This window comes from Protobothrops mucrosquamatus, unplaced genomic scaffold, assembly GCF_001527695.2.
Source record: "Protobothrops mucrosquamatus isolate PMUCROS unplaced genomic scaffold, P.Mucros_1.0 scaffold3869, whole genome shotgun sequence".
Classification (NCBI taxonomy): Eukaryota; Metazoa; Chordata; class Lepidosauria; order Squamata; family Viperidae; genus Protobothrops; species Protobothrops mucrosquamatus.
The window spans coordinates 117,553-135,248 of record NW_015389819.1 but is presented as its reverse complement, the minus strand read 5'-3'; the positions used below and the strand labels follow the sequence as shown (position 1 = coordinate 135,248).

The 17,696-nt window shown below is 47.9% G+C and overlaps 1 protein-coding gene across 1 annotated transcript in view; it reads left to right on the top strand.

Annotated features, from left to right (window-relative positions):
- The window catches only part of LOC107298317 (chromodomain-helicase-DNA-binding protein 3), a 44,544-nt gene that overhangs the window by 15,187 nt on the left and 11,661 nt on the right, over positions 1-17,696 (top strand). Inside the window, exons 10-19 of the mRNA XM_029286492.1 lie at positions 3,565-3,584; positions 4,386-4,530; positions 5,875-6,040; positions 8,700-8,818; positions 9,053-9,206; positions 10,709-10,804; positions 11,842-11,982; positions 13,223-13,331; positions 14,914-15,046; positions 16,573-16,768. Of these exons, the coding sequence (XP_029142325.1) occupies positions 3,565-3,584; positions 4,386-4,530; positions 5,875-6,040; positions 8,700-8,818; positions 9,053-9,206; positions 10,709-10,804; positions 11,842-11,982; positions 13,223-13,331; positions 14,914-15,046; positions 16,573-16,768 (1,279 nt within the window). The remainder of the gene's footprint in view (positions 1-3,564; positions 3,585-4,385; positions 4,531-5,874; positions 6,041-8,699; positions 8,819-9,052; positions 9,207-10,708; positions 10,805-11,841; positions 11,983-13,222; positions 13,332-14,913; positions 15,047-16,572; positions 16,769-17,696) is intronic.

The following is a 17,696-nucleotide window of genomic DNA, read 5'->3' as shown; positions in this document are numbered from 1 at the left end:
CTATCTATCTATCTATCTATCTATCTATCTATCTATCTATCTATCTATCTATCTATCTATCTATCTATCTATCTATCTATCTATCTATCTATCTATCTATCTATCTATCTATCTATCTATCTATCTATCTATCTATCTATCTATCTATCTATCTATCTATCTATCTATCTATCTATCTATCTATCTATCTATCTATGAAGCTGCATGAGCTGTGATTGACAGGCTGGACGTCTGTGTTTCTCCCCCCCCCTTTTCCACTTGGCTTTTCTTCTAAAGAGGATCCTCGGGTTGTCGCTCCGCAGGGGCTTCCTGTTTCTGATTCAAGCGCGCCCCGTCTTCCTTGATAACGACAGATTTTTTGCCTCTGGCTGCTCCATCTTCCTTTTGAAGAGGGCGCTTGCGGCAGGGGTGTGTGTGTGTGTTTGTGTGTCGGATTCCCCTGAAAATAACACGAGCAACCAAGGACAGATTGAAAAAAAAGCTGGTGGTCTCCCTGCCCAAAGCCCTTGTTTGCTCCTTCGGTGGTCTCTGGGGAATTGGCTTAGCCCCCTGTGGCTGCCTGGGCTACTCCAGTAGTAAGCAAAAAAAAACAACCAAGCTCAGAGAGCACCAAGGACACACACACACACACACACACACAGAGTCCTCCTCCTCCTTTCTGCAAACCCCATGATCTTCTAGCACTGATGAGGTTACTTTGTCAGGTGATGAAACGTCTGCAAGAAAGCCCCCCCCCCAAACGTACACAACAGACAATCCGTGACAATCCGAGCAGCAATGAATCCGCAGCCTCCCCTCCTTCCAATCCCAGCCCTTGCCTTTCCTTCCTACATTTGGCCCTTCCCTCTCTGCAGGAACTTTGCTGCTCTTTTTTTGGGGGGGGGGAGGTTCTTGCAGACATCTCACGACCCAACAAAGTAACATCACCAGTGCTAGAAGAGAATGAGGTTTGCAGAAAGGAGGAGGACTGGGGGGGTGGGTGTCCTTGGTGCGCTCTGAGCTGGGTGGTCTTCTTGCAGACGTTTCATGACCCAACTAGGGAACGTCATCAGTGCTAGAAGAAAGAGGGGGTTGTGGAGAAGAGGAGGAGGACTGTGGGGTCCTTGGTGGTCTCTGAGCTTGGTTCTTTTCTTGCAGATGTTTCATCACCCAACTAGGGAACATCATCAGTGCTAGAAGGGAGGGTTTGCAGAGAGGAGGAGGAGGAAGACTATGGGGTCCTTGGAGGTCTCTGAGCTGGGTCGTCTCCTTGCAGACGTTGGATGACCCAACTAGGGAACGTCATCAGTGCCAGAAGGGAGTTCATCTACAAGTGTCTTGCCCTGTCGGTGTTCGTGGGTGGGGTCTTGGGAACCCCACTAAATAGTCTCTCGGCTGGCTTTCACGGCTAAAGCAGGGATTAAAATTAAGTCTCTCCTGGTAATTGGCCCAAAAAATTTGTCCAGCAGGCATTCGTGGCTAAGATAGGACTAGAATTCCCAGTCTCCTGGTCTTTGAGTCAGAAGCGTTGGCCCAAAGCCACCCAGCCGACTTTAATGGCTAAGGGGGGACTAGAATTCCCAGTCTCCTGTCTTCGTGTCAGGAGTGTTGGCCCAAAGCCATCCAGATGGTTTTAATGGCTAAGGTGGGACTAGAACTTCCAGTCTCCTGGTCTTCGACTCAGAAGCGTTGGCCCAAAGTCACCCAGTCGGCTTTAATGGCTAAGGCGGGACTAGAATTCCCAGTCTCCTGGTCTTTGTGTCAGAAGCGTTGGCCCAAAGTCACCCAGGTGGCTTTAATGGCTAAGGTGGGACTAGAATTCCCAGTCTCCTGGTCTTCGACTCAGAAGCGTTGGCCCAAAGTCACCCAGATGGTTTTAATGGCTAAGGTAGGACTAGAATTCCCAGTCTCCTAGTCTTCATGTCAGGAGCGTTGGCCCAAAGCCACCCAGCCGGCTTTCATGGCTAAGTCGGGACTAGAATTCCCAGTCTCCTGGTCTTCGTGTCAGAAACATTGGCCCAAAGTCACCCAGCCGGCTTTCATGGCTAAGGCAGGACTAGAACTCCCAGTTTCCGGGTCTTCGTGTCAGAAGCGTTGGCCCAAAGTCACCCAGCCGGCTTTCATGGCTAAGGCGGGACTAGAATTCCCAGTCTCCTGGTCTTCGACTCAGAAGCGTTGGCCCAAAGCCACCCAGCCGGCTTTCATGGCTAAGATAGGACTAGAATTCCCAGTCTCCTGGTCTTTGTGTCAGAAGCGTTGGCCCAAAGTCACCCAGATGGTTTTAATGGCTAAGGCGGACTAGAATTCCCAGTCTCCTGGTCTTCGTGTCAGAAGCGTTGGCCCAAAGCCACCCCGCCGGCTTTCGTGGCTAAGGCGGGACTAGAACTCCCAGTCTCCGGCTTTCTAGACCAAACGAGAGCAAAGCAGGCGCCTTGTTTGCCAAATGATGATGGTTCTTACTCATCTGACATCCTCTCCAAGCACGCTTCTGTCTGTGTTTTCCTGGAGAGCGGCGTGAAGGGATGACCGCCTCTCCCTCAAGCAGACACAGAGCGAGGCGAGGCTGTGGCCAGGCGCATTGGCGAGTCTAAGGCGTGACTTCTGCCAAGCTGGCCCACAGCTACAGGTCCCGCTGCGCCCGGGATGACGATGCATGAAGAGAATCTGATGGCAAACGGGTCGAGTGCTTGTTCTAGGCGTCCCTACGTAGGACGGTCTCCACTCCCTGCTCCTAGGACACGCTCTCTCGGCCTTGGCAGCTGTAGGATGGGGGGGACTTCCACTCCCAGAATTCCCCAGCCATTGTGGTGACTGGAGGATGGGTGGACTTCAACTCCCAGAATTCCCCAGCCATTGTGGCAACCTTAAGTTGGGTGGACTTCAACTCCCAGAATTCCCCAGCCATTGTGGTGACTGGAGGATGGGTGGACTTCCACTCCCAGAATTCCCCAGCCATTGTGGCAACCTTAAGATGGGTGGACTTCCACTCCCAGAATTCCCCAGCCATTGTGGCGACTATAGGATGGGTGGACTTCAACTCCCAGAATTCCCCAGCCATTGTGGCAATCGTAGGATGGGTGGACTTCAACTCCCAGAATTCCCCAGCCATTGTGGCCACTTTAAGATGGGTGGACTTCCACTCCCAGAATTCCCCAGCCATTCTGGCAATCGTAGGATGGGTGGACTTCAACTCCCAGAATTCCCCAGCCGTTGTGGCCACTTTAAGATGGGTGGACTTCAACTCTCAGAATTCCCCAGCCAGCCAGCATTCTCCAGGTAGCTTACAGTTGCCATGATGCCGGCTGGGGAATTCTGGGATTTGAAGTCCACACCCTTTAAAATTGGCAAGATTGACAAACACTGTCCTACAAGCTTCCTCCTCCCCATCCCCCCCATTTATGTTCTGGGGCTGTTGGGAGTTACCTGTTGCTCTAGAACATTCCTGCAATTCAACCTATCAAACTCCTGTAATCCAAAGATTTGTGGTTTGACAGTTTTTCCTTGGACTGGAGGGAATCATGATCACCCACAATCGCATCCTCTTTCCCTTAATTTTCCTCACACATTTTTTTTTTTTTAAACCAGGGTACCTTGACGGCCTTCAGGTCCACAAGTCATGAAAGGGCCAAGTTTGAAGACCCCTGCTTGTGGACTTCAACTCCCAGAATTCCTCAGCCAGCAGGCCTGGCTGAGGGATTCTGGGAGTTGAAGTCCCCAAGTCATCAAAGGGTCATAATTCCCTCACGCTGGCTGAGGAATTCTGGGAGTTGAAGTCCACAAGTCATAAAGGGGTCATAATTCCCTCACGCTGGCTGAGGAATTCTGGGAGTTGAAGTCCACCAGTCATCAAAGGGTCCTAGTTCCCTCACGCTGGCTGAGGAATTCTGGGAGTTGAAGTCCACAAGTCATCAAAGGGTCATAGTTCCCTCACGCTGGCTGAGGAATTCTGGGAGTTGAAGTCCGCAAGTCATAAAGGGGTCCTAGTTCCCTCACGCTGGCTGAGGAATTCTGGGAGTTGAAGTCCGCAAGTCATAAAGGGGTCCTAGTTCCCTCACGCTGGCTGAGGAATTCTGGGAGTTGAAGTCCGCAAGTCATCAAAGGGTCATAGTTCCCTCACGCTGGCTGAGGAATTCTGAGAGTTGAAGTCCGCGAGTCATCAAAGGGTCATAGTTCCCTCACGCTGGCTAAGGAATTCTGGGAGTTGAAGTCCACGAGTCATCAAAGGGTCATAGTTCCCTCACGCTGGCTGAGGAATTCTGGGAGTTGAAGTCCACAATTCATTCAAAGGGCCAAGTTGGAAGACCCCTGCTCAACATCTTTGCCAACTAAACAACGTTGTAAAGAGCTGGTCCAATTTCCTCTATAAATGGGTACAGATGGATGTTGGGTCTTCATGTCTTCTCCAGGGCCTACGTTTCTCTCTTCATGAGGCACCTGTGCGAACCCGGGGCGGACGGCTCAGAGACCTTTGCCGACGGGGTGCCGAGGGAGGGTCTCTCCCGACAGCAAGTCCTGACACGGATAGGAGTCATGTCTCTGGTGAAAAAAAAGGTACGGCGCTGTGGGGCAGCAAAGGCGGATGGGTCAGGAGGAAGCACCCATCATCCACTGCCCTTCCAAGTACTCGGCACTGGTGTGAGCAGGGCTTCCTTCTCCAAGGGAAAAAGGAGGACATGTTGGTTTAAACCAGGGGTCTTCCAACCTGGCCCTTTGATGACTTGTGGACTTCAACTCCCAGAATTCCCCAGCCAGGCACTGCCTGGCTGAGGAATTCTGGGAGTTGAAGTCCACAAGTCATCAAAGGGCCAAGTTGGAAGACCCCTGCTTGTGGTGACTGGCTTTAAAGTACCCAGCTGCCTTTCACAGTTAAGGCAGGACTAGAACTCACCATCTCCTAGTAACTGGCCCATACTCACCTATCTCTCTTTCATGGCTAAAGTGGAACTAGAATTCACCGTCTCCTGGTGACTGGCTTTAAAGTACCCAGCTGGCTTTCATGCTTAAGGCGGTACTAGAACTCACCGTCTCCTGGGAACTGGCCCAAACTCACCTATCTCTCTTTCATGGGTAAAGTGGAACTAGAATTCACTGTCTCCTGGTGACTGGCTTTAAGTTACCCAGCTGGCTTTCATGCTTAAGGCGGGACTAGAACTCACCGTCTCCTGGGAACTGGCCCAAACTCAACTGGCCCAAACTATCTGGCTTTCATGGCTAAAGTGGAACTAGAATTCACCGTCCCCTGGTGACTGGCTTTAAAGTACCCAGCTGCCTTTCACGGTTAAGGCGGGACTAGAACTCACCGTCTCCTGGTAACTGACCCAAACTCACCTATCTCTCTTTCATGGCTAAAGTGGAACTAGAATTCACCCTCTCCTGGTGACTGGCTTTAAAGTACCCAGCTGGCTTTCATGCTTAAGGCAGTACTAGAACTCACTTCTGGTAACTGGCCCAAACTCACCTATCTGGCTTTCATGACTAAAATGGAACTAGAATTCACTGTCTCCTGGTGACTGGCTTTAAGTTACCCAGCCGGCTTTCGTGCTTAAGGCGGGACTAGAACTCACCATCTCCTGGGAACTGGCCCAAACTCACCTATCTGGCTTTCATGGCTAAAGTGGAACTAGAATTCACCGTCTCCTGGTGATGGGCCCAAAATTACCCAGCTGGCTTTCTTGCTTAAGGCGGGACTAGAACTCACCGTCTCCTAGTTTCTAGGCCAGCACTTTCAACCGTTGCACCAGAATATCTCTTGTTTTTGTATGTTCTATAAAATTCCAGCCAAGAATTTGCCAGGCTAGACACTTCTCTGCTTCTATGGAAGGGTTTCATTTTTGTAAAATTGCTCACGGGGGCCATGGGTGTGTGTGTGTGTGTGTGTGTGCTTTTGCGTGATAGGTGCAAGAGTTTGAACACATCAACGGCCGCTGGAGCATGCCCGAGCTGATGCCGGATCCCAGCGCTGACTCCAAGAAGTCCTCCCGGGCCTCGTCCCCCACCGTCAAGACCTCCACCACCACCCCGGACCCCAGCTGCACCAATACGCCTTGCACCTCCAAGCCAGGTACGCGCCCAGCCGAGATGGAGCCGGGATCGGTCGCAAGGGGAGGGGTGGGGGGACCCAAACCCCGAACCCCTTCCCCTAACGGCGTCGGAATCCACCACCCGAGCCCCGTGGAAGGCGGGCGAAACGGACAACACCGAATTCCTCTTGAGAATTTCCGTTCGGGATTTCACCGCCGCCTTTTCAAGAGGCTAGTCCCTGTTGCCTAGTACACTGGAGTAAATTGCTCTGCAGCAGTGGCCAAAATGGTGGAAACCTTTTGGGAAAAAGTGTACAGTAGAAATGCCACCTTTGGTTTAAGTTTCCACCCATTTTTTCTTCTAATTTCTTTATAACTGCAGCCATGTTCATTTAATAAATACTATTTTACATGGTTTTCTGGGTGACCAGTCGATTCTTTGCAATGTTAATTTAATTTTATGACGTTTTACAAGCTCACTCAGTGAAAGAACACACACACAAAAAAACCCAACCAACTTGATAGCGATCACATCACACACTGACAAATCTCCTCCTCTCAGCTTCAATACATGACATCAATAACTGGATCCTATTGTGATCTGGTTGGCTCATGGGCAAAACAAAATGACACCTGATTGGCTCTCTAAACACTCATGCTCATTGGCTACAATCAGATGGAGGAAAGCTACTTGATATCAACCTGAGCAAGTTGTGCTTCCTTTTTCTGGTTATTTGTCTATTTCATAGAATACAGTACAGATATTTGAACAAACATGGTTGCATTGCGTTCTTGATTAAACTATCTTTCCAGTAATATATAATTTTGTGATACTACTCCCAAAAAAAGTGGTATTATTAGCCATCAAACCTCAAAAATACACTTTTTCCCAAAAGGTTTCCACAATTTGGGCCACTACTGTAAATGAGCCCACCCCCGTGCGAAGAAATTAGAATTAGGCCAGGGTGTGTGTGTTTCAGGCTGGATCCTTAATTAAGCGAAGCCGCAAATTCACTAAGGGGGCCGTCGTCCCCGGCTTAATGACCAGAACTGAGCTGGTTGCTAAGTGAGACAAGTGGCTTTTGCCCTGTTTTACGCCCTTTCTTACCACCGCGGCGGCAGTTACGGGAATCGCAGCGGCCGCTAAGTGAGTTACGGGGTTGTGAAGGAACTATGGCTTCCCCCATTGACTTAAGGTCACCAAAGGGGATGAGATGACCTTGGGAATGCAGCATCGGTCATAAATAGAAGCCAGGGGACCGACCCAGGTTGGATCGTACGACGTTACCCTGGGACAGATGTATTCATTTGCCTTCGTCTTGGAGTTCTTCTTCCATTCCCAGATGGTTGTGCGTCGGGATGACAGATCAAATTTAATAATAATAATAATAATAATAATAATAATAATAATAATAATAATAATAATAATAATAATAGTAATAATAGTAATAATAGTAATAATAGTAATAATACTCATAGGTAGACAAAATGCCAAGTCCAGTCTGAACATCTGGCTGACTGTGCGATGATCCATAATAATAATAATAAAGTTGGAAGGGACCTTGGAGGTCATCTAGTCCAACCCCCTGCTCAGGCAGGAAACCCTAGACCATTTCAGAAAAATGGCAGTCCAGTCTCTTCTTAAAAACTTCCAGTGTTGGAGAAGGGAGGGAGGGAAGGAGGAAGGAAGGAAGGAAGGAAGGAAGGAAGGAAGGAAGGAAGGAAGGAAGGAAAAAAAGAATAACAGACTCAGAAGGGACCTGGGAGATCATCTAGTCCAGTGGTTCTCAACCTTTTTAATGCCGCGACCCCAACCGATCGTAAGTTGAGGACTAAACCGGTCATAAGTCGAGGACTAAACCAGTCATAAGTCGAGGACTACCCAACCGGTCGTAGGTCGAGGACTTTCCCTGCCCAGGAGCGCCGCACATGCGTGGTTCCACCCCCTGCGCCGGCCGAGGCGTAGCTGGCAAGCGGCAGAGAGGGAGCAGGCCGACCACCAGCTGGCCCAGCCCAAGGGAGGTAAGGCACCCGCCGGAAAAGGGGGAAAAAATGGCAGACAAAAAAAATGGCGGACAGCCTTGCTTGGCGACCCCCATGAAATGGTCGATCGACCCCAAATGGGGTCCCGACCCACAGGTTGAGAACCACTGATCTAGTCCAACCCCCTGCTCAGGCAGGAAACCCTATATCATTTCGGACAAATGGCTGTCCAGTCTCTTCTTAAAAACTTCCGGTGTTGAAGCATTCACCGCTTCTGGAGGCAGGTGGTTCCACTGGTTAATTGTTCTCACTCTCAGGAAGTTTCTCCTTAGTTCTAGGTTGCTTCTCTCCTTGATTCGTTTCCATCTGTTGCTTCTTGTCCTGCCTTCAGGCGCCTTGGAGAATGGCTTGACTCCCTCTTCTTTGGGGCAGCCCCTGAGATATTGGAAAGCTGCTATCATGCCCCTCCTCATCCTTCTCTTCATTAGACTAGATATCCCCAATTCCAGCAACCGTTCCTTGTATGTTTTAGCCTCCAGACCTCTACTAATCTTTGTTGCTCTTCTCTGTACTCTTTCTAGAGTCTCTGCATCTTTTTTACATCGTGGTGACCAAAACTGGATGCAGTATTCCAAGTCTGGCCTTACCAAGGCCTTGTAAAGTGGTATTAATACTTCACGTGATCTTGATTCTATCCCTCTGTTAATGTTCCTTCAGCTACTCCGGCCCCCAGCGACAAAGGAGACGGGGTCCTCTCGGCCGACAAGGAGGATCTGGAGACCCGGGAGGAGAAGTTGGAGAAGGAAGCCAAGGGCGGCGAGAAAATGGAGACCGAGGTTTGTGCTCGACTTTCCCTAGACTGGACAAACCCAATTCCCGCCGCCGTTCTTCGTGCGACCGAATCGGAGGCGGTGTGGAGGCTCCAAGGGCAGCGGGGGGAAAATAATAATAATAATAATAATTGCCCCTGGGCTCTTCTTCTGCCCCTGCGCAGGACCTGCCTACCTGGGTGAGGGGGTCTCTCCCTGACGGGAGCTGCCTTTGAGTTCCTCTGCCTTGCATTTTCCCAGCCGCCCGCGCCCGAACAGCCCCTTTCTGCCACCTTCGCAGGGGATAAAATGGAGCCGGAGTCTTCGAAAAAGACGCAGGACGAGGGCCCGACGGGGGTCAGGGAGAAGGAGGCCGAAGCCGAAGCGACGGTCAAGGAAGAAAAGGAGAAATTGGGTGAGGATTGATCACGGGTCTTGTCGTGTCCTGGTTCCGACAGATGAAACTCTTCAAAAGAAGAGGCATTGTCTACCTTAGAGAATCTTTATTCGAGTAGCAGAGCATCGGCACGCATATAGGCGAAGCCAAAATCTGAATTCCCCTCCCCTGAGCACAGTCATAAATCACATTCTCCAACTAGCTTGAAATGCAGGCTTCCCCTCCAGTTCTCCAGCCCGCCAATCCTTATCGTCTCTTATTTCAAAAGACCTTGGTTCTCACCCTAGTTATAGTATTGTTATGTCTAGCTAAACTCCCAGGCACGTTCCTCCTCCTCCTCCCCCCCCCCCAGTATCCTCTAATTCTAACTCTAATTCTAAGAGTAAAACATAAGAAGGTTGTCAAAGCAAGAACATCCGACGTTAGCAGCGTTGACAGGTCGTGTTTCAGCTTTTCTTTTTAATTTTTCTTTTTTTGTTGTTGTTGCCATTTTTATTTTATCCGGAAGATTGAAAGTGCAAAACCCAAAAGAGAAAGAAAGAAAGAAAGAAAGAAAGAAAGAAAGAAAGAAAGAAAGAAAGAAAGAAAGAAAGAAAGAAAATAATAATAATAATAATAATAATAATAATAATAATAATAATAATAATAATAATAATAATAATAATAATAAAAAAGTTGGAAGGGACCTTGGAGGTCATCTAGTCCAACCCCCTGCTCAGGCAGGTAACCCTATACCATTTCAGACAAATTGGTTGTCCAATCTCTTCTTAAAAACTTCCAGTGTTGGAGCATTCACCGCTTCTGGAGGCAGGTGGTTCCACTGGTTCATTGTCCTCACTGTCAGGAAGTTTCTCCTTAGTTCTAGGTTGCTTCTCTCCTTGATGAGTCTCCATCCATTGCTTCTTGTCCTGCCTTCAGGTGCTTTGGAGAATAGCTTGACTCCCTCTTCTTTGGGGCAGCCCCTGAGATACTGGAAGACCGCTATCCTGTCCCCCCTCGTCCTTCTCTTCATTAAACTAGGCATTCCCAATTCCAGCAACCGTTCTTTATATGCTTTAGCCTCCAGTCCCCTAATCATCTTTGTTGCTCTTCTCTGCACTCTTTCTAGAGTCTCAGCATCTTTTTTACATCGTGGTGACCAAAACTGGATGCCGTATTCCTAAGTGTGGCCTTACCAAGGCCTTGTAAAGTGGTATTAACCCTTCACGTGATCTTGATTCTATCCCTCTGTTAATGCAGCCCAGCACTGTGTTGGCCTTTTTGGCAGCTGCAGCACACGGCTGGCTCCTGTTTAAGAGATCGTCCACTAGTGAAACAGAGACCAAACAAGACAAAAAAAAAAACATTTTAAGTAAACGTTTTAAAATAATAAAAAGGTGTTAGAAAATACACAGCCGGGGACACACACACACACACACCAGACATTGAAGCCTCTGGCCGTGTTTGCACATGGAAAAAATCACCCATGCCCGTTTTGCAAAAGCCGTTTCCCTTCCCTCATATTCCTCCACTCTTCCCAGATGCTGATTTGGAGAAGCTGGTGGCCGAGGAAAAATCCACGGAAAGCGATGACAGCAAGGAAAAGATGGAGGGAGAAACGCAGGATCCCAAGAAAGGTAAGGGCCTGCGGGAAGCAGGATTGACAGGTGTGTGCTTGCCAGGAATTCCTGCCGGGGGCAGGATTTGCACCAAGGGCCGTAGTAGTTGAGGGTGAGCCGCCTCGCATCCTGGCTGGAAAGAGGTGGTGAGAACAGCTGTCTAGGTCAGAAATGTCCATCCGTGGCCACTTTGAAGGCTTGTGGACTTCAACTCCCAGCATTCCCCAGCCAGCTCTTTTTTTTACACTTTGTCGAAGTCAAGATATATTATGTCCGCCGCGTTCCCACCGTCTATTGAGAAAGTTACCCAGTCAAAATTGCAATAAAGTAGTCTAGCCACCTTTTATTGTTCTCCTAGCCATGCTGAATTCTGGGAAACCCTTGCTGGCTGGGGAATTCTGGGAGTTGAAGTCCACAAGTCTTAAAGTGGCCGAGATTGAACATGGTGGCTGGGGAATTCTGGGAGTTGAAGTCCACACATCATAAAAGGGCCAAGTTTGAAGACCCCTGATCTGTTAAAAAAGTTACCCAGTCAAAATTGCAATAAAGCAGTCTAGCCACCTTTGTTCTTGTCCTGGCCATGCTGAATTCTGGGAAACCCTTGCTGGCTGGGGAATTCTGGGAGTTGAAGTCCACAAGTCTTAAAGTGGCCAAGACTCAACATGGTGGCTGGGGAATTCTGGGAGTTGAAGTCCACAAGTCTTAAAGTGGCCAAAGTTGCTCTAGATCCTTGGCTTTGATTGCTCTTGGCTGCTGGGATACCCCAACACTGGGCTGGGGGTTAGTAAAAGCTCTTTTGATAGGACAAGAGAACCGATCGTGCCAGCTAGCCCGCCCGCCTTTCCCCCCTCTCGCCATTGGCTGGCTCCTGCGTGGGGGGGGGGAATTCCATGCAGTCCACACTCCAGACAGACATACCGATTGTGGCGTGTGCGAATTGAGTAGCATTTGACCTGGCGGCTTGTCAGCCAGGTATCCCTGCTGACGAAAAGCGAGAAGGGAGGGGTGGAAAAACGGATCTGGTCCAAAGCCCCCCTTTTTTCTTGCCTTCAAAGGAGACGTCAAATCGGAGCGGGAGACGGCCAAAGAGTCCAGAACTGGCAATCTCAGAGAGGAGAACCGGAATAACGGGAAGAGGGAAGAGAGGATGGAGAAACCACGGTTTATGTTCAACATCGCGGATGGGGGCTTCACGGGTAAGAGGGCGCCTCCGTGGCAAAGATCTGGGTTTTTTTTTCTTTTTTTGCTTCTTCTGTTGTTCCATCGCTTTGCTATTTGTTACATTTAGGCTACTTTTCATCCTTTTTTATTCTTTGTTCTTCTCATTTCCCTGTTTTTATTGCTGTAAGCAGCCCTAGAGCACAGCTCCGCAGCGAGGTGAGGGGCCGATACATTTAACAAATCAATCACTCAATAAGAATAGAATAGAATAGAATAGAATAGAATAGAATAGAATAGAATAGAATAGAATAGAATAGAATAGAAATACAGAATAGAATAGAATAGAATAGAATAGAATAGAATAGAAATAGAGAATAGAATAGAATAGAATAGAATAGAAATACAGAATAGAATAGAATAGAATAGAAGAATAGAATAGAATAGAATAGAATAGAAATACAGAATAGAATAGAATAGAATAGAATAGAATAGAATAGAATAGAAGAATAGAATAGAAATACAGAATAGAATAGAAGAATAGAATAGAATAGAATAGAATAGAATAGAATAGAATAAAATAGAATAGAATAGAAGAATAGAATAGAATAGAAATACAGAATAGAATAGAATTACAGAATAGAATAGAAATATAGAGTAGAGTAAGATAGGATAGGATAGGATAGGATAGAGTAGGAAATATGGAATAGAATAGAAGGGAAAATATGGGATAGAATAGAATTACAGAATAGGATAGGATAGGATAGGAGCTGGAAAGGACCTTGGAGGTCTTCTAGTCCAGCCCCCTGCTCAAGCAGGAGAACCTATGCCATCTCAGACAGATGATTGTCTCATCTCTTCTTAAAAAATCTCCAGTGATGGAGCGCCCACAATTTCTGGAGACAAGCTGTTCCACTGGTTAATAAATTCTTTTCATTTCTCCATTTTTCCTCCGGTCCGCGGAGAAACCTCTCTCCACGGAACCGGTGGTCCCTGGTGCCCAAAAGGCTGGGGGCCTCTGCTTTAGGGTTAAGGGTTAGGGTTAGGGGGCAGAGCTCCTTTAGCAACTGTCTGGCTTAGCAGCAGAAATTGTGGGGGCAGTAAGTGGAAAAACTACCTGTAGAAAGCAGGTAAATTCAGTCCTGATTTTTTTTTGGGGGGGGGGGGAATAACGCCGACGGTTGGGAATGTGAAACCTCCGGGGGAGAAACTGAGGATTTATAGCTGGTTTCTCAGACCGGACCCAGTGGTGATTTTTCTCCTGCTCTCTCTGGCCAGAACTTCACACCCTTTGGCAGAACGAGGAGCGAGCCGCCATCTCCTCCAGCAAGCTGAACGAGATCTGGCACCGCCGACATGACTACTGGCTGCTGGCCGGCATCGTCCTGTATCCTTTAAAATTTGGGAAAGTGGGGTTTGGGGGGATGGGAGGGGGTGTTGCCCGTGATTCCCGGCGAAGGCGGAGGACAGGGCACCCTTTGTGGGGAAGCGAGAGGGGAGAAGGACACCGTCTTGAGAAAGAGCTGGCCAAGTGGTCGCAGGCCCATCCCGTGAAGGATGGGGAGGGTTAGGGTTTTTCGGGGGACAGCCGAGCTTCCCCGGGGTGGTGAACGGGGAGGGAGGGGGCTGGTCTGCTCTTTTCCTGCAGGAAGCAGAGCTCTCTGGAGAATGTCTGAGTGGGGGGTGGGCTGCAGCCCCTGGGTCTCACTGCCAGTTTCTGCCTGACAAAAGAGAATACCTATAACTCAGGGTTGAAGCGTGGGGTCCCTGGTGCGCTCTGAGCTGGGTGGTTTTCTTGCAGACGTTTCATGACCCAACTAGGGAACAGCATCAGGGCTAGAAGGGAGAGAGGTGTGCAGAGTGGAGGAGGAGGAGGAGGAGGAGGAGGAGAAATGGAGGAAGAGGAGAAGAAGGAGGAGGAGAGCACAAGGAGAAAGAGGAAGAATGTGGGGGTCCCTGGTGCTGTCTGAGCTGGGTTGTTTTATTGTGGACGTTTCATGACCCAACTAGGGAACATCATCAGTGCTGGAAGGGATTGAGATTAAGTAGCACTGAGGATGTTCCCTAGTTGGGTCATGAAACGTCCACAATAAAACAACCCAGCTCAGAGACACACACACCCCCAGGACCCCACAGTCCTCCTCCACTGCACAGCCCCCCCCTTCCAGCACTAATCTTACTTAGTTGGGTCCTGAAACCTACGCAAGAAAATCACCCAGAATGCACCAAGGTTAGGGTTAGAGGGTTAGGGCTAGGGTTAAGGTTTAGGGTTAGGTTTAAGGGTTAGGTTTTAGGTTTAAGATTTAGGGTTAGGATTAGGTTTAGGGCTAGAGTTAAGGGTTAGATTTAAGATTTAGGACAGGGGTCCCAAACCCCTTGTCTGTGGATTGGTACCGGGCCGCAGCACACCAGCAACCGCGTTAGGGTTACGGGGTTAGGGTTAGGGGGTTAGGTTTAAGGTTTAGGACAGGGGTCCCCAACACCTGGTCCATGGACCGGTACCGGGCCGCAGCACACCAGCAACCGGGTTAGGGGGTTAGGGTTACGGGGTTAGGGTTTAAGGTCTGTGGACCGGTACTGGGCCACAGCACACCAGCAACCAGGTTAGGGTTAGGGAGTTAGGGTTAGGGCGTTAGGTTTAAGGTTTAGGACAGGGGTCCCCAACCCCTGGTCTGTGGACCCGTACCGGGCTGCAGCACACCAGCAACCGGTCTGCACAAACAAGCCAAGCCCCATCCCCGGGATGCAGGCAGCACACAAAACCTCGCCCCCTCCGGTCCGCGGGAAAACCTCTCTCCACGGAACCGGTGGTCCCTGGTGCCCAAAAGGTTGGGGACCTCTGCCCTAGAGGGAGTCAATTGAAGAGGAGGAAGAGGGTTCCCTTCTCTGCGCTCTTCTCCTCGTGGCCGCCCTCCGTGGGGACTCCTGCCCGCAACTGTGGACGCCCCTTAACCTGGCCACCCCTGCAGGCACGGCTACGCCCGCTGGCAGGACATCCAGAACGACAACCAGTTCGCCATCATCAACGAGCCCTTCAAGAGCGAAGCCAACAAGGGGAACTTCCTGGAGATGAAGAACAAGTTTCTGGCCAGGAGGTTCAAGGTGGGTGAGGAGAAAGCGGGAGCCCCCCTCCTCCTTCGGGCTGAGAGACGGGCTGGCGCTGGGCTGGGGCTGCGGTGGTGGCTTTGGAATTTAAAAGCAGGCTAAGGCGATACGCTGGCTAGGATGTGTTGTTTCTCTGTGGTTAAATATGTGTGTGTGTGCGCATGTGGTTATAGGCATACTCTTGTTGTCTTTATGCGGTGTATATTGGAGGGGGTGGCCCTTTGAGAGCTGAATGCAGTGAGATTTCATTTTAATGTATGCTGATTAGTCTACATTTAAAGCGACAATAAAGTTTATTCTGTTCTGCTCTGTTCTTGTTCTATTCTATTAATTTTTATTCTATTCTATTCTTCTATTCTGTTCTTATTCTATTCTATTCTATTAATTTTTATTCTATTCTATTCTATTCTATTCTTCTATTCTTCTATTATTCTTCTATTAATTTTTATTCTATTCTATTCTATTATTCTTCTATTCTTCTATTCTATTCTAATTTTTATTCTGTTCTATTCTATTATACTTCTATTCTATTCTTATTCTATTCTATTAATTTTTATTCTATTCTATTCTATTATTCTATTCTTATTCTATTCTATTCTATTCTATTAATTTTTATTCTATTCTATTCTATTATTATTCTATTCTATTCTATTTTTATTCTATTCTATTCTTCTATTATTATTCTATTCTTCTATTAATTTTTATTCTATTCTATTCTTCTATTATTATTCTATTAATTCTTATTCTATTCTATTCTATTCTTCTTCTATTCTTATTCTATTCTATTAATTTTTATTCTATTATTATTCTATTCTTCTATTATTATTCTGTTATTCTATTCTATTCTATTAATTTTTATTCTATTCTTCTATTATTATTCTATTCTATTATTCTATTCTATTCTATTAATTTTTATTCTATTCTATTATTATTCTATTCTTCTATTATTCTTCTATTAATTTTTATTCTATTCTATTCCTTATTTCTATTCTATTCTAATATTTCTATTCTATTCCTTATTTCTATTCTATTCTATACCTTATTTCTATTCTGTTCTGTTCTATTCTATTCTATTCTATTCTATTCTATTCTATTCTATCCCATAATTCTATTCTATTCCTTATTTCTATTCTATTCTATTATTTCTATTCTATTCCTTATTTCTATTCTATTCTATTCTATTCTATCCCATAATTCTATTCTATTCCTTATTTCTATTCTATTCTATTCAACTTCAAATCCCAGAATTCCTGAGCCAGCAGGATGTGTCTACCCATCGATGTGCTTACTCTCTTATAATCCCTTCCTCTGCAATCTTTCTGCTATAGGAGGTAGAAGGGAGGGGGGGAAAAGGCATGGCTGGCTCAGGAATTCTGTGAGTTGAAGTCCAGGAGTCATAAAAGAGCCGAGGTTGCCTACCCCTTCCCTAGACGAACCGCCGTAAGTCGAGGGGAAAGACCCCCTTGGCCTTCTCCGGGGTGCCCGCTGCCTTCTGACCGTCTCCCCTGCCTTGTTTCTGCCAGCTGCTGGAGCAGGCCCTGGTGATCGAGGAGCAGCTCCGCCGGGCGGCCTACCTGAACATGACCCAGGACCCCAGCCACCCCGCCATGGCCCTCAACACCCGCTTTGCCGAGGTGGAGTGTCTGGCCGAGAGCCACCAGCACTTGTCCAAGGAGTCCCTGGCCGGCAACAAGCCCGCCAACGCCGTCCTGCACAAGGGTAAGAGGCGGGCGGGGAGGCGGGCGCGACGAGGACAGTCCACGTAATTCTCCCCCTCCCACACACACACACCCCTGGCCTCCGTGCGTGGAACCTTCTGTATCACCCTGCCCCTTCTGAATCCATTAAAGTGCGGTTGTGCTGTGCAAAGCCACTGTGTGTGTGTGGTTGTCTCCTTGATCCTGCTCTTTGTGTATCTCTGCTTCGGGTCTGTCCGCGGAGTATCCCACTAGTATCTCCGGAGAAACTGGGGCCCTCCCTCGCTTGCTGAGCGTCCCCCCAGTAACTCTGGAATGAGCATCTCAGGGGGGTGGGGGTAGAACCGGGGTCCCCAACTCCCCTCCCCTCCGGCCACGGCCTGTTGGAAACCGGGCCGCGGGAGAAATGGGCAAGCGCGCGCAAGATGGAAAGGTGGGGGACCGCCTGGGTGGAAAACACGCTTGGTGCCCTTGGTTGAACTTTCAAAGAAAAACAGCCAGAAAATATTCTCGCCTTAGAGACCGGGTGCTTCTGGGATATCTAGCTGGGCACCCTGCTAGTCTGCTTTCTATCCTTCATCAAGTATTGTGAATGGTCCTGGTTCACTCTTGTGCCCATCACAATGTCACATCTCAGATAGATGGATGGATGGATGGATGGATGGATGGATGGATGGATGGAGATATAGAGAGATAGAGAAATGATAGATAGAAGAGATAGATATAGATTATAGAGATAGAATATAGATGATAGAGATAGAGGATAGATAGAGATAGATAGATAGATAGATAGATAGATAGATAGATAGATAGATAGATAGATAGATAGATAGATAGATAGATAGATAGATAGATAGATGATAGATAGATAGATACGTAGATGATAGATAGATAGATAGATAGATAGATAGATAGATACGTAGATGATAGATAGATAGATAGATAGATAG